Source organism: Sarcophilus harrisii, chromosome 5 (assembly GCF_902635505.1).
Source record: "Sarcophilus harrisii chromosome 5, mSarHar1.11, whole genome shotgun sequence".
Lineage (NCBI taxonomy): Eukaryota > Metazoa > Chordata > Mammalia > Dasyuromorphia > Dasyuridae > Sarcophilus > Sarcophilus harrisii.
In genome coordinates, this window is record NC_045430.1 from 51,970,174 (window position 1) to 51,996,983 (window position 26,810).

General features: G+C 33.2%; 1 protein-coding gene across 15 annotated transcripts in view; it reads right to left on the bottom strand.

Moving 5' to 3' along the window:
• The window catches only part of NAV3 (neuron navigator 3), a 1,064,916-nt gene that overhangs the window by 110,112 nt on the left and 927,994 nt on the right, over positions 1 to 26,810 (bottom strand). For 14 of the 15 annotated variants that reach the window (XM_031938355.1, XM_031938352.1, XM_031938354.1 and 11 more), the window contains 6 exons: positions 15,938 to 16,070; positions 14,725 to 14,995; positions 12,189 to 12,894; positions 9,547 to 10,035; positions 4,027 to 4,068; positions 2,371 to 2,531 (listed from right to left, as the gene is read on the bottom strand). In XM_031938355.1, the coding sequence (XP_031794215.1) occupies positions 2,371 to 2,531; positions 4,027 to 4,068; positions 9,547 to 10,035; positions 12,189 to 12,894; positions 14,725 to 14,995; positions 15,938 to 16,070 (1,802 nt within the window). The remainder of the gene's footprint in view (positions 1 to 2,370; positions 2,532 to 4,026; positions 4,069 to 9,546; positions 10,036 to 12,188; positions 12,895 to 14,724; positions 14,996 to 15,937; positions 16,071 to 26,810) is intronic. The other variant, XM_031938346.1, reaches the window with a different exon arrangement.

The window sequence follows — 26,810 nt, forward strand, 5'->3', positions numbered from 1 at the left end:
TATGTATGTATTTGCAATGAAAAATAATAAAATTAACCATTCTATTTATTTCACAAAACTGAAAGAAAAATCTAATAGATTTGAAAAAGAAATAGTCCATTTTATTTACTCTGTGTTTTGCTTTGTTTTATTTTCAAAGGTGAATTCTGGTGTTTGAGAGGAGATAGCTTAATAGAAATTTGTGGGTTGCTGATGGAAATTTGTGGTTACTTCATAAGAATTATAGTTTTAGAGTTATTTGGAAACTTAGAAATGATTAAATATTAAATGGTATTTCTCAAGGTATGAGAAGGAAAGAAGAGAAGGAAACATATTTCTTTACATCTCATTTGGCTTCCGTGACGATGTCAAGTACGTAGGAAGTATTTAGTAAATGCTTCTCTTTTGTTTCTTTTCCCCCATTTTTCCTTCCTTCCTGTTTTCCTTCCATCTTCCTGACTTTTTTCTAGTTTCCTTCCTTCCTTTTTATCTTTTTTTCTGTTTTCCTTTCTTCATTTCTACCTTCCTTCATTCCTTTATGTCTTCTTCCCTTCTTTCTTTCCATCCTGTCTTTTGCTTTCTCTTCTACCCTGCTACCTTTCTTTTTTTCTAACATCGTTCCTTCCTGTCTTCTTTTCTATCTTCCTTCCTTACTTTTTCTCTTTCTCCCTCCCTGCCTTCTTTTTAACTTATGGTTTTTATTTTTCTTCATAAGGATATATTAAAATAATCTTGTTTTTATTAGATATCATAGGAGTGTTTTTTTTTATTTTATTCAGAAATTAAAGGGACAGAAAAAGAGAGAATTGTCTTAAAATGATTAGAAAAGAGAGGTCTCATAGTAGAATTAGATTGAGAGCCAGTTTATATTTAGGAAAGTCCAATGTCAGTCATTGGATTAGTGATCCTAGAGAAGAAACCTAATCTCTCAATGCCCTAGGAAATATTTTGTCAAGAGTTATTAACTTTTTTGTGTGACATCTTTGAATATTTTGGCTTGGGAAAGACTAAATATTCCTTCTCAGAATAATATTTTAAATGCATTAAGTTAAATACACAGAACTAGAAAGGAAATCAATTCTCTTGAAAACCATTTATCAAGATATAAAAAACTTCATGGACCCTGACTGAAATTATAAGTGTCAGGGCAGATGCTGATGACATTATTAGAGAGAGCTTCTACACTGGGACTTCTATGATTCACTGAAAGTATATTTCTAGCCTGTGGTTAGTAGAGTAAGGGGAACTAAAATGGATTCAAGATGTGTATATACTGATGATAAAGTAGAAGAGGAAAAGGGGCAACATACAGCAATATACATTTGTAAGACATTTCCCTGGACCAGCCACCAAGAGGAACTATCAATCCAGAACAGCATGTTTAATACCCCAAAGGGGTGTGTGTGTGTGTGTGTGTGTGTGTGTGTTGGAGATGAGAGTGTGTGTAATGAGAGGGGGATGATGAGAAAAGAAATTTATAATTATGGTGGAAGTTTATAATTATATTTTTCAACAAACAAGATTTTCACAAATTGTGGGATCATAATTCTGGAGCATTTGAACAATAAGTTCTAGGCCCAAATGACAGGGAAAAAAACAGATTTCCCAACCAAAAGGCCTAAAGCAATATATTTGTCAATAAGTTTGCAAATAGGATTTGTTATCAGATGGTATTAATGCAAAAATAGGATATTTCATTGACTATTTTTAGCTAGGTTAAATCCCTACAAATTCAATTTTCTGGGGGGGCAGGGGAATATAGAAACATGCTTTTAATATACTGAGCTATTAAATTAATACCAGTTGAATTTTCCCTTTATTTGCTATGAGACTCCCAAAAGTGCTAACTGTTGGGACTGCAGAAGCATGATCTTTTAGAGAATCAGCTATTGGGCCAGAACAATTGTTCCATAAAGAAGTAGTAAAAGAAAAATAAAATAAAATAAAAGATAAATTATTGGGATCTTGATAATAGAATGCAACTATTTAAATCTAAAAGGATAACTATTTTGGTTAGATTTTTGTCCTGTGCCATTATTTACTAATGAATACTTCCTTTATATTCTAAAACTCTTCAAGAAAGTGGGGTTTTTGCTTTTTGTTGTCATTTATTTAATTTGTTGTTTTGATTTCATTAACAATTCCTAAAGCTCCATTCCAAATCTAGGTGATTTACGTGTATAGTCCTGAAATAAATTTTTTATTACATAAAAAAAAATGACAAGGAAAAGACTTTTTTAAATTTCTGACAAATGTTTTAGGGAGAGTTTCTTAATACACAACTTTCTGCACTATTGAAGAAGTTATTACAATTTTTACATGTTTTTCAGGAAATCAACAATTTACTTTTAAGGTGAAGGTAGCAAAAAAAAAAAACAATCAAGATTTTACCTAAATTGGAAAAGTGGTATTTTCCTGTTGCCGATGATGACATAGCAGAAGGGGAAACAAGAGGTGATTGGTTACCAGTGTCCTGTAGGCCTCCAGTTGAATGAGATCTTAGCCATTCTTTACCTTCTTCTTGACTGGCCTGCCGGGATGATGGCGTGTATCTGCAAAACAACACAGCTGGGACACTTAAACACCCCCACAAGGATAAGTCAGTACCAAAAGCTGGAAAACAAACAAGAATATTTGGCTATTCGGACTGAACAAAATTTTCGAACATATTGAATCTAATTTTAATCGCTCAGTTTTTACAGATGATTTAACACCATCTGTTGGAATCTCACAGGAAAAGAGGAGAATTCTTGAGAAGAAAATTATGCTTCTGTGAGATATGGAGTTAAAAATCACAAGCACTGAGCAAGACAGCAAAGTTAATTGAGAAGGCACAAAGGCATGGGGGTGATATGGATAATGGAGTGAGCACAGATTTGAAATGGTGGACAAATGGTAAGCCAGAAATTAAGAAAGGTGAGCAACTTCTTACAGAATGACACCCATGATAATAGGGTTAGAGAAGCAGACAGACTGAGAGCTCATGGAGACTAAAAGGTGGAAGGGAAGAGGAATTTCATTTGGGAACAAAAACCATTCAGATCAAAATTGCCATTTGCATTTCCAGTGGAAAGTATGGCATCTTATCTGAATCTGAATAGAGAGGAAATTCATTTACTTAATCATGGCATAAATTTTCTGCAATAAAGTTTTTAAAAATTAAATCATTTGGTATTTTTTTATTGCTAACCAATAGAAGAGATTTAATTGAGAGAAATTGAGAAAAAGACTAACTATGAAGACACTAAGCATGCCATATTTCAAAACTGTAGTGAAGTAAATGAACTCAGCACCACTGAGAAGTAAAGTCATCATATTCCAGGACCTCTGTCATTTGAACTTTCAGCATAGCTGTACAATAACATATAACTTTTTATTCCTCTTGTAGGAAGAGGAAATATTATATTTTTTGTATACTAAGGTAATAATATTCATAATGGAATTTAACCTGAACATAATACTTTCCCTCAATCTTCTTCTAATAGTGAATGGATATCTGAGAAATGACTTGAGATGTAGGGGGAAAAAGTTTAAATATAAACTATTTTGACTAAATGATCTGATATGTTCTCTAATAATATGAAAATGCTTTCTTTGATTCAGTTAGATATTCAACAACTAGCCCCATCTGTAGGTAAAAGAGCCCCTGCCTCCAAAGGGTTCGTACATCTGCCTCCAAGATAGGACATAATAAAAATGGATGCATTTCCAATTCTAATCTTGCTATTTGCATTTGCTTTGACAGCAGAAATACCATCTGAAAAACTTTGCTTAGTATTAAGTCCTTAGCAAAGAACCTTTACTTTCGAAAATATATTCCTACTGGACTTAACTTGCTCAGGGTTCTGGTCATCACTTCATGGGGTCCTATGCATATAATCTCTTAAAAATGTTTTAATTCTGATAAAAAAACAAAGAAAATCATGAGGACTAAGAGTTTTCTTTATTTTCAATGCCAGATGCAAGAAAAAAGAGGAGAAAGAGAAAGACAGCAAACAAAATTGACAGAACAACAGAAAGCAGGATTTGCGCTAGAGAAATATATACCTTAATCCCTTTTTGGGCAGCGTATTTCTGTCAAGTTGCATGCTGTCAAAACAAAGAAACTCCCTAAGGACATACTATAAACAAAACTCTTCAAAATTACAAATTCTACAAAAACTATTCTCTGTGTGAACCCCTACAAAATAATTTGCTATAATACAACTTGAGTGCATAACTCATTAAAGAAGACTATGCCAAGGGTTACCAGATGTCCATTTCTGACACAAATGTGAGTTCTTTTTCAGAGTCAATGTCATTTGAATAATTATTTTGCTTGGCAATTCCTAAATATACCTGCTTCATAGATTTAACAATAGAAGGGATGCCAGAGATCATCTACTCTTTTTCTTTTTTTTTTTTCTTTTTTTGACAGAAGAGAAAATAGTATGGGATAGGATAAAGGACTTATTCAATTAGAAGAGGAAGTTTCAAACTCAGGTCCTTTGGCCTGCAAATTAGCTCTGCCTCCATTTCATGAAAACATAGATTCACCTTGAATATTACCAAAGGCTGAATCTGATTTTGTCAGGTTTTATTTCTTTTCCTCATTCTCTTATTATAAGAAATATATCTGTGTGATGTTCTGCCAATTTCCTATTAGTCTACTTCTATGAATTTATGTGCAAGAGTAACCAGGCAGTAGAAAGGAAGCAAAAATCTATTTAAATTAGAGTGGGATATTTTGATGAACAGGTTAGATCACTGTAAATAACCACACACAAAAAAAATCTTTTTTTTTTTAAATAGGCAAATCCCATTCAATAGAAAAAGATGAAAATTCCTCTGTTTTCCCATGTTGGGCCCAGGTAGGTCCAAATTAAAATCCAAAATGATGGGGAAAACACTGGATATGTTCTCCTTCTCCTGATTAAGTATTTTTGTCTAAAAAAAAAATGTTTCTTCTTAGTCTGACTAGACATCTTAATTAATTAAATATTACAAACCTTCCTTTAGGGATTATAAATTATATTATTGGTGAATTATCAAAACAATAATTTCCCGAGTCTCTACTTTTCAAGACTAGTAGAGTACTGTATCTTTTGCTATATAGGAAGGGATATAGAGATAAAGGATAACGAGTTTCTCAATCTCAAGAAGGATGTCATGCTTTTTTACCATCAAGTAGAGGCTCCTAACTATAATTATCAGAACAATTGAGAAGAAATGTTAGAATGAAGCTCTAACATTTAACTTTCTTTTAGAAAAACATTTGTTACATGGATACTCATCAAAAATTAGAAAAAAATACAAGATATGCATGATGAGAATGAGATAATACAAATGTCAAATTAAGTCATCTTATTGTTAATTAATTGAAATCCAAGCTAAACATGTTTTCTTTTTGAGTGGAGCTTACTAACTCAACACTTCAACATAATGGACATCATTGTGTAACTAAGAATTGCAAAAAAAGTCATATGATATGAGCAGCCCATAAATGCCAGGGATGTAGAATTAGAAGACCATTTAGATGTCATGTAGTCTCTGTTACACTTTATTAATGAAGAAATTATTAATTAGGGAATATATACAGTAAGTAGCAGAGGAAAGAACTGAACTCAAGTTGATATGAAACACATTATTTTTTCTACTCAACCACAATTACCTAATAGAATTATGAATGCATTGATTGAATCAAGAGCAATAGTTTTTTTTAGAAGTAAAAAAAGGTAGATTTTACAAAATTACAATTATGTTGAAACATCTAAATCTGATCCTGACTTAGTTAAGGAATTTGTTGCTTTTAGATGTCATTTCAGAATTTCCCTTTTATAATCTGTACAATCTGGCATTGAAGTTCAGTACCATGAAGGATATGAACAAGTACTGAATATTTTTGGTTCATGTTATTTGATGAGTCTATACTTGTAACATAAAATTAATAGAAAGAAAAAATAGTAAAAATGCTTGATTGAATAAATCAGCCGGATCAGTAATTTTTTCTTAAACCAATATGGCCAATGAAACAAAGATTTATTGTAGCTTGCAAAAGTAAAAGATGCACGATTTTCTCTTAATTTCTATAATAGTTCCTAAGTTGACAATAAAAGACTGAAAAGGACTTATTAAAGAGGTAACTCTTTACATTTTAAAAAGAAGTAAAATACCTCTGAATACAATCTTAGGATAAAATCTATTTGCTCAATAAACATTTGTTAAGCTCTTACTGTATACAAGCTTCTACAAAGAAATGACCCCAAGAACTTGGAAAACAAAGATAAAAAGCAAAGATAATCAAGGAAATTATAGTGCTTAATTTATTTAGAGCTATAGACTCAATGAACTACTCTAAATATGAAGCTCTACACATGGATATCAGACAATGCCACATATTCTACATCTCACACTGTGAACTCTATGAAGTACTTATGGTTTTCAACTCATCAAAGAATTCCTGACTTGAATCAAGACGATATATATATTTTCACTTCCATTTTTTAATCTTTTTGTCTTGAATTCCTAGTACTGCTGATCAAGGAAAAGAGTGGAGATTGGGGGCAAGGAGAGAGGGGCAATGGAGACCACTCACCAAAGAAAGAGAGCAAAGCTACATGACATAATTTATCATCAATGTAGAAATCACTCATTGGTCTTACTATGGCTAAAAAGATCATTATTTCTCAAATGTATCTTCAATTCTATTCATTTGTATTTGTGAAACAGAGAAAAGGAATTCTAATTAGTCAGATTAAATTTTATAAGATAAATTCCATGAATACTCCTAGATTTCTACATAAGCCTTTTGCTAATCTAAGTGAAACATGATCCCTAAATCTCAACAGATAGTAATTCCAATTTCAATATATTTATAGCTAAGTAGTTTTTGTCTAAACAATTTTTATTAAATTTATTACTTGTAATTTTCCTCACAGAGTAAAATAAAGAATGCCCTTCAGCATCAAAAGCATTTGAAAATCTAATTAATGCATCCTTTAATTATCTGCACAAGAAAGCAAAAATTAATCAATATTTATATTTTATAGTCATACAATATTAAATATTAACTGTAAAATTTAATACATTGATCAAACTAATTTGCTAAAAGCTGATGAATGATTATGTGAGTAATTAAATATGGGTTTATTGAAGCAAACTTTATAAAATTTTATACATGTCTTTAAATATTAGAATGCTCCAAAGTTCAAAAAAATCAATTTATTTTGTCCACTGAAACTCAAGACTTTTTTCCAAAGAAAAGAAAATCTATACTTCTTGGCATTTCTCTACCTGGCATTGTATTTATATTAGCTTTGATATTTTATAATTTGAGGTCATATCAAAGTAACACTATGAAGTGTTCCAGAGGGTTACATTGAGGTTGATATATTTTTATTCAGTTATCATGATGATTGAATACCAGAGTAATACAATGGCACACGATTAATCAGATTCACTTATTGAGGATGCAGAGGAAATCTGAACATTTGTAGTAGGGAGTGATCTGGGTTAATAATTTGAGTTTTGTAATTTTCCTACTGCTTGGTAATTGGCCAGTTATTAATCTAATCCATCATAAATATATGAATTGTCTCTTAGTTGTATACATTTCAACTACAAAATGCTAACAAGCATATATATGTGTATATATATATATATATATATATATATATATATATATATATCAGAAAGGAAGCTATTTCCAAGGCTCTTAATGATTAACTGCAAGAAATAAAAAAAATGATGAAGTCTTCTATTTTTTCTACAAGGAGTTAATTGAAAAAGCTACAGAAAGAAAGCAGTATTTTTTATATTATACTCCACCAAAAACTTATTAGTAGGCTATTTGTTCTCACACACACATACACACACACACACACACACAGAGAGAGAGAGAGAGAATGAGGGAAAAGGAAGCAAATGTTTGCAATCCAGTTGATGGCTTCCAAGTATTCACTTTTAAAAGCTTGTCCACCTTCTGTGGGTAGCAAGAAAAAAAAACTGTATCTTTTCAACTATATTATGATCTAATGACTCAGTAATCATATCATGCCAGGTACCAAAGATTGCAAGATTTCAGAATGCTCTCAAAAGTGATTTTTCATGCCAAGAGGTAGTTTGCCAGCATCACCAATAATTCTTTACTGAAGAGAATAAAAAGAAAGAGAATATAGTTAAGTAAAAAGAATTTTGAAGGGCAAAGGATCACTGTTTTATTTTCTGTTAGATTCATTTCAGAGCCTAGAGAAAAGATTGAAGAAGAATGGGATAAGTTGAGAGTGAGGTCTAATAAAACTCTGGATGAAACTTCTTGGTATGTGTGTATGAATAGAGAAAAATCAGAAAGACAGAAGTTGGTTTTTCAGGAGAGAGTTTGTAGGGATAAAAAATAGCTGCTTGGAGAAACTAGGAAGTTTGAGGACAGGAAAGAGAAATGAGAGAGAACCAGGAGATAGGCAAAAAGAAAGATTTGAACATTAAGTACATTCTCCTTTTTAATGAGAAATGGTACTTGTCAGCAAGTGATAGGGGAAGCACTACTTGAGACTGTGATGAATAACTTCTTGGGCAATACTAAGCAGCATCAAAATCCATGGGCATTTAGTATCTTTAATCAGCAGTAAATAACTTCTTGGGCAGACATGATCAAGTTCCAAAGGAAAGGTAAGTTTGGATAAATCCTCTGCCGGAGGGTACATTCAAATGTATATGAGATAAATATGAGATCAGAGATCAGCCATTTGAGTAATTAAGTACTTAAGAGAATGTATTTCCATTTAATATTATGCAAGACTCACCTAAATACTTCTCTCTCTCTTCATGTTAAAGAAACCTAAAACCAATCTTGAAAACTCTCTAATAAATCCCTCAAAATCAAGAGCATCAAGATAATGGTATCGAGCTTTTAAAAAGATACCAAAATTTCCTTCAAGAAATGTGACTATTAATTTGCTTTGAAATCAAATCAATTTGTTATGATCCACCAATGATTCACTAGTTCGTTGCCCATATATATGGAAAGAAAGCAACTTGAACATATTGCCAAAAGCATCATATTAGAAATTAATTAAATAGACTATTTAACATGAATAGAGCAATAAAGGACATGTACTCCCAGGGCCTTTGGCCAAAACATTTAATTTGTGATGAGACATTTTATGCATATATATGTATATACATATATATGTACACTTTGGTTTTTATTCAAGTTGCTTATAATATGATTAATATATATGTATGGATATATATGGATATACATATATTTGTATACATACACCTGTACCTATAACTAGAAACATATAAAAGCAATCACTGAATCTTCACAGATTTATTGGTATAATTCATTTATAAATTTGGGCAGAGTAGTTCTATTTCTGTCTTTCCATGAAAGATCCATTCTCATATGCTTTCACATGGCAAAATTCTTTTGCAAATTATACAAACTTCACCTATGGGCAAAGCACATGTAACTGGTATATTCACTCTGTGTTCTAATTCAATATGAGTAAATGTTTCAATACGGATTTGGTTTGAGCCTCCAGCCTCCTCACTGCTCCAGACATCAGTGTCCTCAGCAAAGCTCACCTTTCTGAAAGAGTAGATCTCACACTACCAGTCCTCATGAGCAGGCTCTGAACCTCTTGAGTGCCTGTAGTCAATCCAGACAGAGAGCCGTGATGACTGAGAGGAAGGTCAATAGACTCAGAGCTTGTATGGAGACTAGTCATTGACTGGTAGCTTGGAGTGTCCTTACTGCCAGCAGAAGAACTGCTCAGATTAGCAGCCCACACAAGACCACCTGAGGTGAAAGAGTGAACCGATGCTGGGCTGGAAGCCAAGGAGTGGCTTAAGCTTATTACATCTGTCGTTAAGTCTGAGGGTTTATTGAAGAGAGGGCTGCTGCCTTCACTCTGCCCACCAGCACTGCCCAGGCTGCCTGTACCGGACGATGGAGACTCCAGACTGCCTTGTCGCGCTAATGTGGTACTAGGGCTGGGCATTACTGAGGAAGATTTCCCAACCTCAGAATTAGGTGCAGAGGCAGATTTGCCACCCGCCTTGGCACCAAACAACCTAAAAGAAAAACAAATAACAACTTCAGTTGTTATTCAGAGAAACTAATATCCACATTCAGCACTGATTCAGGGTACAATATCTATAGAGCCGAAGCATATGTCTGTGGTAAGCAAGGGTGGTGAACAGACATTGTTTTAGTTTTTTGAGTGTGTATTTTGTTTTTCTGAGTTTCCTGATGAAATGCCAGCAGTCAACTGGGAAAAGTTACGAGGGAAAAATCATAACACAGAGACCTAAATTACTCATGAATACAGGGAGGTCAAGGTAGAGCTGAGGCAAACAAACAAAAAGAAGATGTCTGCTTTTAATGGATCTTTTAAGTATACAAGATTATACAAAATTAATGTTTTGATTGTTCCTGCTATTAAATTATTTATAGCATCATATTCTCAACATGGCTTCAGGTTATTTCAGCATAGAACACTTGCAAAGGCAGGCTATCTACAGTTTATTCAAAATTTAAATGGTTGTTTAGGACAATTTTTGAAGGTTTTTCTGCACAGCTAGTGACTTCATTGACTGCCAAGTATTATTTAGTTAGCCTCACTATTGGGCACTGAAGGAAGCAAGTCAGGTTCTTTGTAATCTTTCCTTGGATGAGCAAAAGGACTGCATGTCAGCTGCCAGAAGTTTCCTGAAATATACATATGGAAGTATAATGATGATATGAAACACATGATACCTTGCTACAAGGTCATTGGAGATGATGTAGATGATGAAAGTTAGAGAGCAATTCAGAAACTGTTTCTGTCTTTCAGATACAGTAAATAAAAATATACTAAGTAAAATTTCATTCATGTAAATGTGGAACCTCTGTGAAATGCAGCAATGAGAGAATGGTTAAGTTACAATAAAAGGCATAATTCTCCATAGTAGAATATTTCATAGCTAATAAGCAAAGATTGTTTCATAGGTAATGGGCCACAGGAGGGCACTACTTGCTTTTATTTAAACAACAATGCTATTAACTCTGCATAGTTTATTTTTCCATAAAGAATCAACATTTCAAAAAAAAATATTTACATGAATTAAAATTCTGTTGAAGAAAAAGCCACAAATCTTTAAATTCTTAAAAAAAACATCATGCATTAGAAATTGCTTAAAGCATAAGGTAAAAGTTTCAATATCTGGCATTTTCAAGACACAAAGAAATATTGTTTAAATAACAGGAAGCAAACATATGTAAACATATAATTTTGGAAACAGAAGGGACCTTGGATATCACCTAGGTTAACACTCATTTTGCAGATGAGAAAACAGATCCAAAAGAACACAGCCCTTATTTGACTTCACTGAGAGAAAGGTCTAAAAATTAACAATCTAATTTTATCATTCTATTGGAAATGCAATATTTTTTAAAAAGGATTTCTATCTGTGGCATAAATTTACTTTCAGTACCACTTAACAATGATTTCTGTTACTCTGAAGTTTTGTTTATGAGATGCTGACATAGTCAAATAATATAGATTATCACATAATAGCCAGATAATGTAATCAATCACTTAGAAATCTGAATATTTCCAAAGTCTGTCAGTCATTTGTTCAGAAACTGGTACCATGTAGACAAACACAATCTAAACTATTACATGGAACCTTATAATTTGGATAATATAGGGAATATCATCTATCCCATGTGTGACCATCAATTTGAAAGACATTCATTGTTATCCCTTGTTCATTAATAGTTTTTAAAATAATGGACAATTTGATAAAAAAACAAACAAACAAACAAAAAAAACTGTCCTTTTCCAAAAGGGATTCACAAGTCCTGCAGCGTGGAAAGCAGGAGTGCATGTTGGAGGAATTTATATTAGAGATTAATTATTAGTATCCATTTCATATTGTTGTCAACTATTTTTATAATGATATCTTAAGTCTTATAAAGATGCATTCTATTGTTAAGTCCAGCTTTGGTAAACTAGGTCCAAATGGCCACTTCTTATACTCCTTTGATAATTTTGGGAAGTGTGTGTGTATGTATGCGTGTGTGTGTGTGTGTGTGTGTGTGTGTGTATGTGTGTGTGACTTCACAGATTTACAGCATTTTAAAAATCTAAATCTAAGGATCAAGATACAAAATTTCCTATTTTTGAGGTATTAAATGGGGGTAGATAAAAATTACCCTTTTTAAAAAAACTATGACTCCTTACCTTCTAAATGTGGGTGATGCAATATCAGGATACTTGGAACCTGGCTGCCTGAGAACTTGTGTTCCACATGCATTGGCAGAGGTTGGGCTGGATTTAGGGGAACTGGATAAAGAAACACTCTCAGAATCTGACATTGCCACCTTCTCCTTCTCCTTGTCTGTCTGATTGATGGTCACGGGACTGGAACGGCCAGACCCAATCTTGCTTGGCTCTCTCAGTTTGGTAGCAGTGGCCCCTCCAGATTTGCTACTCACATTGGAGTCAATACTGCTGGTACTGGATCTGTGTCCACCCCGGCCAGGAATGCCACTTGTGCTAGATTTTGAAGGGCGTGGTAAGCTTCGGTATTGAAGTGTTGTCTTTGAACTCATGTGCAGCACACCATCATCCTGATTTTGTGAACCATCCAAGCTGGTTTTTCTCCCTGCATTGGATTTCCCACCAATGGCTGCTGATTTGGGGATTTTACCCAGTGTTGCAGAACCACTGGTGATAGTTGCTCCACTTGTAGTTATCATAGTAGATGATGCAACACCAGGCTTTTTAAATCCAAATGATCCAGTGGCAGTTGACCTTCCAATGCCTGATGGGGGCTTTTTCCCTTCATCTCCACTGCTTTTTCCTGCATCTGAAGGAGAACGTTGTATAGATGTCCCCTTAAGGGTCGTTTTTCCTTTATCAGAAGCTTTAGCATCATCTGTTTTTCCTAATTATAAAGACATATATGAGAATACACTTCTACATTTACAATCTTAATTACTGTCATTTCCTGAGATACATGAAATACGTTTTCTATAAATGTTATTGTTTCATAAAGATTTCTTTTAGAATTCTATTTTTTTCCCCAATTTTAAGACAGCAGTTTCAATAATTGTTGGTGGCAAATCAAAGCTTTAAAAAACCATCATCCTAGCAGTATTGTCTTAGAGATAAATATGGGAGGAAATAAAAAGCTAAGGACAACAAACAAGCAAAGATAATGTGTTCTTGCCCATAGCTCACCTTCCTGTTTTTTTCTAAGTATCCCAATATCACATCCTTTAAACAATCCCCAAATGTAACTAACAAAAATATTTTGCATATACTTTACTGGAAGCAGTTTATTTAATCTATATCTCAGATGATTCTGAGTATGTCATTATTATGAAACATACCAAAAAAAAGGAATAAGGCAGTTCACTACAGTCTCTTCCTTAACACACATGTCACTTAGAAACATACAAAAAATTTCGTATTTGCATGACTTTCCACACTTCAGAGTCAGGAAACTATTTGCTGCCTATAGCATCTGTGGTGAAACTCAGTGATCCAAAAAATACAAAAACCTTGATAAAAAGTTAATGCTAAGTAAACAAAGAATTGTTTGTTTGTTTCAGCTGGACCAAGGAACAGTAGGATAAGGAATAGGTTGTGCCAGTATCTTACAGATTTTTACCTATTTCTACCTGTATGCATGTTTTATGTACATAAGAAATAATGAATGTTTATGTTGGGGGTAATGGTGAAAAGAAAAGAAAGATGGAAGGAAAAGGCAGAGAAAAGAGGGAAGGAGAGAGAGGAAGAAAATGAGGAGAGGAGAAATAACAGGGGAGAAAAGGGAAAAGAGGAGGAAGGGGAAGGAGACAGAAAGAAAGAGAAAGAAGAGAAGGGAGGGATGGAGTGAAGGAGGGAGAGTAGAAATAGGGAGAAAGAAAGGACAGGGAAGGGAGAAAGAAAGAGGAAAAGAGATGGGAGAGAGAGAGGAGTGAGAAAGTGGAAAGTGGGAGAGAAAAGACCAAGAAAGAAAGGGAACAGATAGAGGGGGGAATTGGAAAGATGGGGAAAGGAGGGAAGGAGAGAGACAAAAATCAAAGAGGAGAGAGATAGGGAGAAAAGGTTAAGTAGAAAGGGAGATAGGAAGATATACTTTTCAATGATGTGAGGAAAATCCTTATGAATCATATCCTATCTCCATGCATTTGACAGATTGTCCTTGATGCCTGGAATGCACTCCTTCCTCAATTTTATCTCTTGGAAATCTTAATTTCCTTCTGGTTCAAATTAAGGATTATCATCTTTAAAAGACCTTTCTTGATTTCCTAGGTAGTCTTCCAACCCCAATTTAGAAATCACTATATTTGTTTTCTGCAATATGTACATATATGTGAACACATATGTTCACATAGATAACAAGAAATTTATTTTTTACATAGGTAGGTATCTATGAATATGATTTTTTCACCTAGGAAAAAATGTAAGACTATTGAGGGCAGGATTGGTTTACTTTTGCATTTTTATACTAAGTGCCTATATCAGTTCCTAGAAATATAGTGTTTAAGGGGTTTATTATTGTTTTTTTTTTATGCCCACCTCATAGGGTCATTGTTAGGAAAGTATTTTTTAAATCATTAAGTGCTATACAAAAATGAATTATTATTATCACCATCATCATAATTAATGGGCACCATCACCATCATTTATTTATTAAAAAACATTTTAAGTGGTAAAAAAATGAATGCAAACAGTCTACTTCATAGGCTTCAATATAAAAACCTACCAGGAGTCTTGAGGCCACTTGTTCCAGCTTTATGCCTGGATGGTATCCCTCCTTGAGCAGACATACCACGTCGCCAAGACCCTGTCTGTGAAACTGAGACAGCTGCCCTCTGTCCTCCCTTCTCTGTGTCTTCAGACAGTCCTGGGGGAGCAGCTTTCCACTTGTTGCTGCTGTCTATGTGACCATCAAATTCTTCCTCTGGTTTCTTATGCTCCTCCATGTTGTCCCAGGTATCAGCTGCTACTGAACGTTTCTCTGAATCCATCTTCAACTATAAGAAATGCATCCCCAAAAAACTATAAAATGTGAGTTAAGGTACAAGCTTGTGATTTGGAGGAAAACAAAATACCAGTAAGAAAAAATCAATGATGTTTTGAAGGATTGGAGAGAGTTTTTTTTAACTTTTTAGTTTTACCGCTCTATATAATGTTCTATTTGCTTTTTAGTATTTTTTTTAGAATTTCCACTATCATCTTAGTACTTTTTCTGAATAAATCTTTGCCTCAAATCCTTATTATTAAATTCTCTGTGGAAGAACTGATGTTCAAAGAGAAATATAACAAAGACTTCTAAAATTTCAAGTGAAAGCAATAAAAGATAAACACTGATTATTAGATATTAATTTTGTTTAACAGATCAAAATTACTCACTTTTACAGAGACATTAATCAAAAATAATCATCATGATCCAAAATTAGATGCATTTTCCCTAATGTATTAGTTAGATTTGTCAGAAACAATAAGTAGAGTTTGAGAGATCTTTGGTTCTGTTAGGCTACAACCAATAGAAAATTAATTTGCTCTGATGGTAGTACATTTAAATACAGGAAATTTCTATATATCCTCAGAGCTTTCAAATAACAGGGAAAAGTAGATAATCATAGGAAGGATGGGGCAAATGCCCTACTCTAACATAGAAGTACTTAGAGGACAATATCAAAGTCAGCCCTACCAACAATCAATAACCTTGTTGGACCAAATTGGATCCATTTGTGTAGCATTTTGGTTTTTCTTGAGTAGAAGTATGCTCCAATGTGTTGGTAAGAATGCCAGCACAACATAGGGTGAATATTAGCATGGGACCATGATGGTAATATCTCTCTTGCACAGTTACATGCATCTTGGCAATGATCTTTGCACACCCATGTGTATCAGGTAGTTTGAAGGTAGAAATAAAAAAGGAACAGTGGCCAAAGGAAGGAATGCATTTTTACCTGAGTGTTCTTCCTTGATGAGGCTGTCATGTTGGAGTAAGAACTGACAGAAGATCCAGTATTTAGGTCGTCTGTGCTGAGATTATCGAGAGTATCACTGAGTCCACTACTTACTGAGCTGCTATCATCCCAACTACAGGAAGTAAAATAAAACAGGATTTATATAAGATGGTTACAACTTCAACCCTACTACAAAAATCAACCAAAAAAGGTGTCTATGTATCTATGCATGGGTGTATAAATGCATTCATGCATGTTTGCATGTGGATAAATATACAAAGATTCTATGTGTGAGTACATACAAACATACTTAGTGTACAAGTCTGGGCACTTCCAAAAGAACATTCCTCTATCAAGCTCTGACTAACTTTTCCTCTAGACAGTATAAATCACTCTCTACACCAATGAGGCAAGTCATAGAAATGTTTAAGTTTGAACACTGTTTCATATATACGTGCATACATATCACAATTGCATACAGATATATAATATACATATAAATGTACATAATACACATTTATATATGCAAACAGAAAATGTATGTCATTGAAATGTTTTCAAATCTCAACATATGGGAAGAAATATACATCCTTTATCCCCTCCTTATAAGGACAAGTTTTTCTTTACATTATAAAGGCATTGTTACAAATGCTTTTGTGGAAAGACTGTACGTATGATGGCTTCCATATGAGTGAACTTAAGATAAATCTTGCTAGTAAGTATTATCAACTGTATATACCATATACCAAGCTACAATGAAGCAATTTGCAATTTATATATCAACATCCACTATAGAGGCATGAAGAAATTCTATGAACTTTAAGAGTGATTTTATCCTCAAAAATAAAAATTGTTCTTCATATCAATCCTACAAGATAACTAAATGGGAATATTATTATCCCACCCTACTGCCCACTCACAAAATATCAGAAAATTGAGGCTCTGAGGCAATGACTTTCCCATTATTAATACAGTTAATAAATGTCTTAGATAAAATTTGGACCATGCCCCATGGCTTCCAAAGGGAAGATTACAAAAATTAAATAGATGGGAATTATCACTAATAATACTTCTTACAGTCTCAAGCTTATCTATTCATCAAGCAACATATTTTATCAATCAGCTGAAAAGATATCAACTGACCTATGTGCCTAATATAATCACTTTTTAAATTGATTTATATTGAAGGGGTCTTGGATGAGAACATGAGAAGAGAACAGGAAAGTTTTCACAGATGATTATTTTCCTGAGGTAGACTATATCTTTATAGTCTCATTACTGAAAAAAATAAAGAACAGAAGATCTGAGTGTAGCTATTTTTAAAATTTCAAAAAATTTCCTTTGGTAGGATAAAATTTATCCTTTAAAATATCCTCAAATAAGACAATTCCCACATATAGATTAAGATCATATATGATTGGTAGGTATGACTTCAGAGATGTTTTTTTAAATGAACCTCAAAAGCATTGGCATCAAGAGGAAATTAAACATAAGTCAATCATTTGGTAATTGAAAATATGGGCCTGTCCTTTCTTGTATCTGAACAAGAGAAAATCCTCATCAAATCTGTCCAAATATTCTTTTTGGATGATTTTGTCTTAATTTCACTGAGCTATAAAATTTCCCAGCAAAATGCATAATAATCCCCCAAATCTGCTTAATTGCAGGTAGTATAAACATAAAGTGGATGATACCTGTGGATTGCCTAGAATAACAACAGGTGGCTGAATGGGAAGTTCATTAAAACAATATATTACTATGAATTCATCCTGGACTTACCCCATAGATAGATAATGGAGGTCAAAATTAAATACATGGTAAAAATAATTGTAGTAGGTGATAGCAAGATATTAAGTCCCATTTTACAAGTGAAGAAACTAACATAATGTCAAAGCAATTAGGAACTAAAGTCAGGATATAACCCTGAACCCGTGACTCTAAATCCACTATGTTTTCTACAAACATTTATAATTCTTTGCCTCCAATTTGAATTGCATTTCATTTACCTGTAGAGTTCTAATAGTTTTTCTTTTAATGGGTAGTTTTGACAAAGATCATGTCTGACTCTTCGTGACCCCACTTGAGATTTTCTTGGCAAAAATACTACAGTGTTTTGCCATTTCCTTCTCCAGTTCATTTTACATATGAGGCAACTGAGGCAAACAGGATTAACTGACTTCCCCAGATATAGCTAGGACATATCTGAGACCAGATTTGAACTCGGGTAGATGATTTTTCCTGAGTTCATGCCTGGAACTTTATCTAATGATCAACACAGCTGCCCTATAGATAGTTTCTATTAAAAGGTATAAAATGAAATCCTATCCCTGATGTCTAAAAAAGTTAAACACAGTGGTAACTAGCACTGGTATTATAGCAACTATATATATATATATATATATATATATATATATATATATATCCTGTCTTAGATCCATGTAGGGTGAAAGTGCAGATGAGCACATGACCTTAATAATAAATTAACATTTTCAAACCATGGAAGTAGATTGTGATGTTAAATGTTTTGTAACAAAACAGGAATGTTAAAAATAATATTTGAAAGTCTTTCAGAACTGTCTTGGACCATTGTATTGCTGAGAACACCTATCATTTGAAATTGGTCATCATATAATATTGTTGTTAATGTGTATAATGTTCTGGTTCTGCTCATTTCATTATGCATCAGTTCATGTAATTCTTTCCAAGTTTTTCAAAATAATGATTTTCAAATGTCTAAAATACAAATCTCTATTCTCCAGGAACTCACTGTAATGTTCTTCTCTTCTCTAAAATATGATCGTTCTCTGGGAGCAGATTTCTTGGGGTGTTTCTGGAGACAGTCTTAGGTTCAATTCAAAATAATAATCACTTCAAATGCAGCCAGCTGTTAAAAGTTTAGTCCTTTATTGCGTCTTCCAAAATAGCCCGGTAAGCTTTCCTTGGTTCCAAGAGCTCTTGTTGCTTGCCCTTTACCTCTATCAGCTTCAGCCTCCAGCTCTCTCTGAATCTCCCAAACTGACTACTGACTGAGGCTCATCCTTTTATATGCTTTTTTAGAGGTGTGAACTCAAAGGTTGACTCCTGCTCTGAGAGAGTGGGATTGTGGGTTCCTGACTTGTGAATCTCCCGACTGAATCCTGACTTGTGAATCTCAAATGCTAATGTGTGAACTCTTAAAAGGGTAAAAGGTGTGAACTCTGACCTAGAGAACTGCTAAGCACGATGCTAAAATTAGACAACTGACATCACTTTGTAAGAATCCTAACACACACTCTGATAAAAAAAACAAACAAACATGCAGTTGTGTATGTACATATATATATATATGTATACACATTTATACCATATTTACTTACATAAGTTATATGATAATTAAATATACAATAGTTTGGGAGTACAGACAGTTAGGAAAATATATGTAGCATCCCTTTTAGATTCACTTTTCCCAAATATTCTTGTTATTGAACTAGATCCTCATATAATAATAGCTTATTTCTCTAGAAGTACTTAAGGACTTCTGTTAATAAAGCTTTCAAGTTGCGATCCACTGTGCTCACCATTAACAAGTAGCCAGAAAGAATTAATTGTTGTTCAGTTGTTCCATTCATCTGGGGTTTCCTTTGGGAAAGACACAGAGGTATTTTGCTATTTCCTTCTCTAGCTCATTTTACAGAAGAGGAAATGGAGGTAAACAGGATGAAGTGATTTGTCTGATGTCATACAGCTAGTAAAGATCTGAATCCAGATGTCAACCTGTAAAGATGAGTATTCCTGGCCTAGTGCTCTGTCCATTTCACCACCTGTCTGCCTTTGAGAAAATATTGTATAATATATGCAATAATCCTAAAATTTACATAAATATTTAAGGAGATAATTAAATAAGAAATTAAGGAAATAAAAATACTTTAATATTTTTAAGTAAATAATAAAATTATATAACAAACATTATATAATAAGATCAGTTCATTCAAAGTCAATTCTACCAACACTTTATGGCATGTTCTCTTACATGCTGAACTTGGAAGAAATGAACCCAAGCATATAGAATATCTGTGTCAACTGGGTAAGAAATAGCTTCCAATTACCAGAAGAAATCCTTTTTGCCTTAAATGGAGACTCATGCAATTACTCTTAGGTTTAGCTGTATGCTCAGCTTCTAAGGTTAACTCTCTATAGATCAATAGCTGCCAATCTTTTTGCCCTGCAGAGGTCATAACTCTTAGAATCTACTTTATCTTCTCTCAGCTCCCACTTAGAAACACTATTTTTACTGGTTTAGTCTTTTTGATGACTATGGTCACTGTGACTCAATTCAGACTGAAAATCTGGTCCTATGGTCCAGACTCAAAGAGAATAACACCTTCTCAAGGTGTTCCTGATGCTTGGTTGCTCTGATGAGAGCTCTCTTTTCTTCCCATAAATTTAAAGTTGGTGCCCAATTGATTAAATCAATGCTATGAAGCATTTCACTCCTTTCAATTAGATTAAAGCCTTCTTTGTTCCTCATTTCTATTTTGATGGACTAATGAATTGATTCAACAAAATTGTCTAGGACTTCTTCATCCATAGTTAAATGACCTGATTGGTTCTTTAATTCAAAGAGGAATTCTCCCCTGACAACTGTATCAGAGCATCTCAGAGCATCTTACTAGCAATATTAATTGGAATTGTGATATGTGGGGAACTCCTATATATAGGTAAGAAAACAAAACTAGTCATCAGTCCTTCTCTTTTGCAATGATGGTAATAGTTAAAAAAGGAGTGACTAAAAAAAATCATAAGAAATATATATTTTAAAATGTCTAGAAAAATTATATAAAATTGGTACTCAAAGTTAAATCTCTACATAAAAATCATTGGATTCATATGCTACTAAAAAAAAACTCTGAATTCCATCCATAAAATACTCTCAAAAATAGGAAACTGCCAGATAATAAGATGTAGCTAGATATAAAGGACAGGTCACAGCTTTTGGTCTGAGGCAAAGAAAGAGAGAGACAGAGAGGAGGCTGAAGGAGAGAAAAAAGTCAGAAAGATTTAGGTTTATTAGATATTCAAATACAACAAACCTTTTGTAAGATAGTTGGCCATTTCACTTAACTGTGGTCTTGATGAATAATAAGTAAGAATTTGAATATAAAGATGTGTCAGTATCTACTTCAGAGGATGAATTGATAAATATATTCCTTAAGTGTGAGCAAGGTTCTATGCTAGGCACTGGTGATGCAAAGATAAAAATGAATAAACTTATCACTCTTTCTTTTCTTTTTTTTTTAATTTCTGAGGCAATTGGGATTAAGTGATTTGTCCAGGGTTACACAGTTAGAAGTGTTAAGTGTCTGAGATCAGATTTGAACTCAGGTCCTCCTGACTTCAAGACTGGTGCTCTATTCAAAGAACCACCTAGCTGTCCCTAAACTTACTACCCTTGATATATTCTACCAAGAGAATCAATATATATCCTTTTAAATAGATAGCTAAATTACATAGTGGATAAATTGCCAGGCTTAGAATCAACAAGAATTAAGTTCAAACTCAGTCTCAAAGACCTTAGGGACATTATTTATATTTTGGTTGCCTCAGTTTCCTCAACTGTTAAAAAATGGGGATGATAATAGTATCAAATTCCAAGGTTTAGGAGATTCAAATGATATGTTATAACCTATTATAAGATGCTTATAATATAATATGCTCATTTCAATATCTTTTATATAGTAGGTACTTTTTAAATGTTAGCTATAAAAGATGGAAGGAGAGACTGGCCTATGAAAGCAACCTCCTTGGAACATGCATTATGTGCTCTACCTTCTTGCAATCTACAAAAACACTTTTCTACCTTCTGGAATTCTGGGAATGGGAAATAAATTCTTTCAATCTCCTAATTCAAAGCATGCACAGTTATCTTATAACCCTAAATGCTGTCAGTTTACTGTTGATGATTTTAAAAAAGGAGGGGAAAAAAAGACATTTTAACTGACTGCTGAGCTAGAAGAACGAAATGTTCATATAAGGGTCAATTGATCACACACATACACACAAAATACCTCTATCTTCCCTAGCAGTTTTCCAATAAAGAGAAAGAAGAAATGCTGTTAACTCTGTGGGTGGAATGAAATTATTAACAGTCATGGTTTTCCCTTGCAAGGTCAGTTGCCTACTCTTCCTACCTAGGCACCATATGGCTGTGAATATGTGGAGTTACCTCAGTTTCTTATTCTGTTGTATTAATGCTTTATTTTTCCCCAGATATTAGGTACTTGGGGACCACAGATAAAAGAATTAAATTTAAATATTGTAAACTAAAGGATAGAAAAGGTCACCAGAAGTCTAGCAATTATAGTCCACAGAATCATTTGTTGATTTTCCTCCTTAAATCAACTAATCACTCTTGACTGTCCTTAAATAGCTGATGTCTTCTCACTCTGGGACATCCTTCCACATATCGGCACCCTTCTTATATTGGTGAGTTCCTAACAGAGATTCAATTTTGAAAATGGGACTAGAACAGAAATACTTTACTACTTTCCTGGTTGCGCTTGTTATTATAAGGAATTTGTCGCCAAACTCATTTTCTAGTATCTTTTATATCCTCTCCTTCCCCCCTTCTTTATATACCACCTTATCCTATCAAATATAAATTCTTTGAAATCAAGGTTTGTTTTTTTTTCTCTCCTCTTCTCCTCTTCCTCTTTCCTCCTCTTCTTTATTGTCCTCCTCCTCCTCTTCTTCTATTTTTTCTTTTTCCTTCTTTCCTTCTTCCTTCTCCTCTTCCTCCTTTTTGTCCTCTTTTTCCTCCTTTTTTTCCTTTTTCTTCCTCATTTTCCTTTTCTCCTTCTTGTCCTCCTCTCCCTCTTCTTTTTCTTTTCCCTTCTTCCTTTTTCCCTCCATCTCCATCTCCTTGTCCTTTTTCTCCTCCTCCTCCATATCCCCAGTATTTATTATAATGCCTGGTACATAATAAACAATTAAATGCTTATGACCTATCTACCTACCTCCTCAAAATCATAGAAAGCAAGCTAGTATGGAAGCAACTCTGAGGAACAATCAGAGTGATCCATCTCAATAATTAACTGACTTATTAGTCAAGACCCTATGACCTGAAAACAAGGAAATAACTTAGCTAACAGCTAGTCCACACCTAGGAGAAAACTTGGAAGATAAAGGTTGGCAGTCTATATTTCAGCACACTCTTTTCTGATTGATAGGCTAGAACAGAGTGGGAAAGTAGTTTGGGAGATGTTTATACTTGGATCCTTCCTTTAACTTCTCAGTTAATATTCCTTTGGAAAAGGTAATCAACATAATTGACTTACTGGGAATGGAGGAAGTATCAATGGGTTAGATGATATTAAGAACAGTAACTATTAGGGACAAAAAACCAGAGTGGTAATTTTGAATGGTAGTACTACAAAACATCCTCAATTTTATACTTATAGAGCCCTGAAAGGAGGAGACAGCTATATTCTGAGAGACTATAAATGGTTTAAAAGAGTGATTTCTCAGGTTATATGTTTTAGAAGCTGATATAAATTACAAAAAAGAATTCAGCAAAATTCTGAAAAATAACTAACGATGCAATTTTATATTTTGTGACCTAAAATAAAAGTGAGAACAGGGGAGGTTTAAGAATACTGAAAGAATCAAAAAGCTTATGATTTATTACTTATTATATTACTTATATACAGTATTTAAGTTAATATAGCACAGGCTATATTAAAAACTGAATACTTCTACCAAAAAAATGAAAGCAATTATAACTGAGAGAAGAAATGACATGTTGAAATTTTAGAAATCACTTCAGAATCTGCTCTTTATACAATCAATTCACTAATAAGTTGCAGTAAATCAGTTCCAAAAGAGAAGAAAAGATTAACTTGAAAAGAAAGTGCATGCCATTACAATAACTGCAACTTGACCACAGATGCATCATGAATAAAAAATGTATTGTTTTGTTGACTACAAAATATGCATTTGACTCAGTAGAGCAAAATAAAATTTTAAGACTTTGTTCTAACCAGGAACTGTCTCCTACCCATATGTTAAGGACATTCCATATCTCTTGATCATTGGAACCCAGAAGAAAACTTTGTCAGTCATCTTGAAATATCAATACCAATCAAAATATAAAAGAAAGATATCTAAGATTGAAATAGGTATTTCTGGGAGAATATATATCAGGATGTGATTATTCTACTGACAGCTATGATATCAAAATCACTGGATGTTAAGAATAATGGAGGATTAGAAACAAATGTAAGCATATTTGTCACAATTTTATGTCTTTGTTATTGAATCTCATACAGCTAGCATTAATACTTGGATGGCCTAGGTATATGTCCTGCTTTTGACACATACCAGCCAAGTAACACAATTTCTTACCTACTCAGGTATATCAAGCAGTTGAGTACTAAGTGTACTAGATGGTGGTAAATCAAAGAAAAGATGAAAAATAATTTCTACCCTCTGTGGTTTCTATCTAATGCATGTTTATGATAGGAGTTTGGGAAAGATTGAGGAAGTCTGGGGCTGAATGGGAAGTAGGCATATGATTCTTGCTTCATTCACTCAGTCAAAATGTCTGATGAAACAGATTAAGAAAAAGAAGCTGATTTGAGAATAGTTGGCTTGGGGCCTTATTGATATTATTGAATTTTCATATCTATCAAATTTTCCATAAATAATGTACTCTAGTTGGGATATCCTCACTTAGAGGATTAGAAGATATAAAAATGTTACAAATCAACAGATCAACAAGCATTTATTAAGCACTTACAATGTGCCAGTTACCAACATGATGTACTGATAATCTCCTCTAACTATTTCATCTTACAAATAAGAAAATGAGGCTTAGAAGTATTAAATTTTTATTTGGCCAGGTCTTAAGAATAGAGAAGAACTTGAAGCAAAAAATGACCCATACTTTACTCTCCAGTCAGATTTGCATTGATTTCATATGATAAAGTGAAAAAAAAAATAGTCTAGGATCAAATATGACCAAAAACCTGCATAGCTCTACATTCTATATGTGTAACCTTGGACAAATAATTTAATCTTTGTGCAACTCAAATATCTTTATTTGTAAAATTAAGAAACTGAACTACTTATGTTCTTAGATCTAGTAGATAGATTGGAGATTCAATTTCCTAAGTCCAAATCTGGCCTCAGCCACTTACTAGTTGAGAAATCTGAGCAAGTCAATCAACCCTGTTTGCCTTGTTTTCCTCATTTGTGAAATGAGATGGAAAAGAAACCATTCTAGTATCTTTGCCAAAAACAAACAAAACCCAAACAAGGACATGATGAAATACTAGACAAGATCTTATTCAATTCTAAATCTGTTATCCTATTAATATACAGTTGAATATTTGTCCTTTTTTCTAGATATAAAACATTTTGAATAAAATGGGAAACAATATATATTTGCATAAATGTGCTAAATATATTTAATAGTAATTTCACAATAAATGTTTAATATATAAACATAGTATATAATATATTTGAAACTCATCCAATGCAAAACTTTTTCCTTCAGTATTTTTTTAAATAAAATGGAATAATCATTTTATTAAACAGAATTAAAGCTATATGCACAATATTCAATTGTTACTCTTATACATACTCATCGTTGGTATAATTTTTATCAATACTCATTTTAATTTAAGTCATTTACTGAAGGAATGTTGCCCATTACTTAAATGTATTATGGATTGCTCTTTTTACTGACAGTTACATAATCACAAAACTGCACAAATGCAGAATTTCAAGTTGTAACAGGTATGGGAGGCAGGATAATTGATTAGGTCTTAAATTTTGGTTAAAATGAAAAAAAAAATCCTTTTACTCATCTCAAAACCAAAGGAACTAGTGACACTATACTCTTTATTTTTTTTTTTTAGTCAGCAAGTGTCATTCATAATCTGTCAAACATAAGCATAAGAACTACTGAAGTGAAAATCCTACATTACTTCAGGGTTATTGCTAGAAAGCCATGTCATGTGTATTTCAAAATAGATTTATTCAGCATTTCCCAGAAAAATCTTTTTTAACCAAGAGGGAAAACATCCATGTACTGTCATATTTGCTTTATTTTAGCAAAGCTTTGCTTTCCAATGGGAAAAGAAAGTCATCTGGCAACAATAATCTATGTAAAAGAAATAATTCATGAAATTAGCCCACCCCAATTAATCGCTTAGAAATTTTAATTTTCTATTTCTTCTAATGCAGAAAAACTGCTTTAATTTTTAGCTCTGTAGATATTTTGTTTTGACATATCTAGAGTAATTAATCACTAGAAATTAAAGTCCTACACTAATGGCCACAGATACAGTAGATGCAGTTAAACGAAGTGGGAGTGTTCAATGTAAAGAAGAGACTTTTCTCTTGCTTTCATGGGGGAAGAGGATAGGAAATGATTGCTTTCTCCAAACCCATAAAGAATTGTTACATAGAAGGATGTCATATTTTGCATGGTTTAAGTAAACAGATTTAAGACTACAGTTAAGTTACAGAGAAATGTATTTTAATTTAAAATAAGAAAGAACGAAATCCCTTAGAATGCTGCTATCTACGAAGCAGTAATGGAACTTCCCATGCTAGCCATCATTAAATAGAGGATCTATCACCACTTGGAATAATAAAATGGGCTAGGTCAAACTTGAAAAAGATGAGCAACTCAAATAATGAACAGGGCACCAAAAAGCCATTTTTATTATTGAAAAATCAATGCTAATTTGGAACAATACTCAAAAAGTTATCAAATTGTGCATACCCTTTAACCCAGCAGTGGTACTACTGGGCTTATATCCCAATGAGATATTAAAGAAGGGAAAGGGACCTGTATGTGCAAAAATGTTTGTGGCAGCTCTTTTCATAG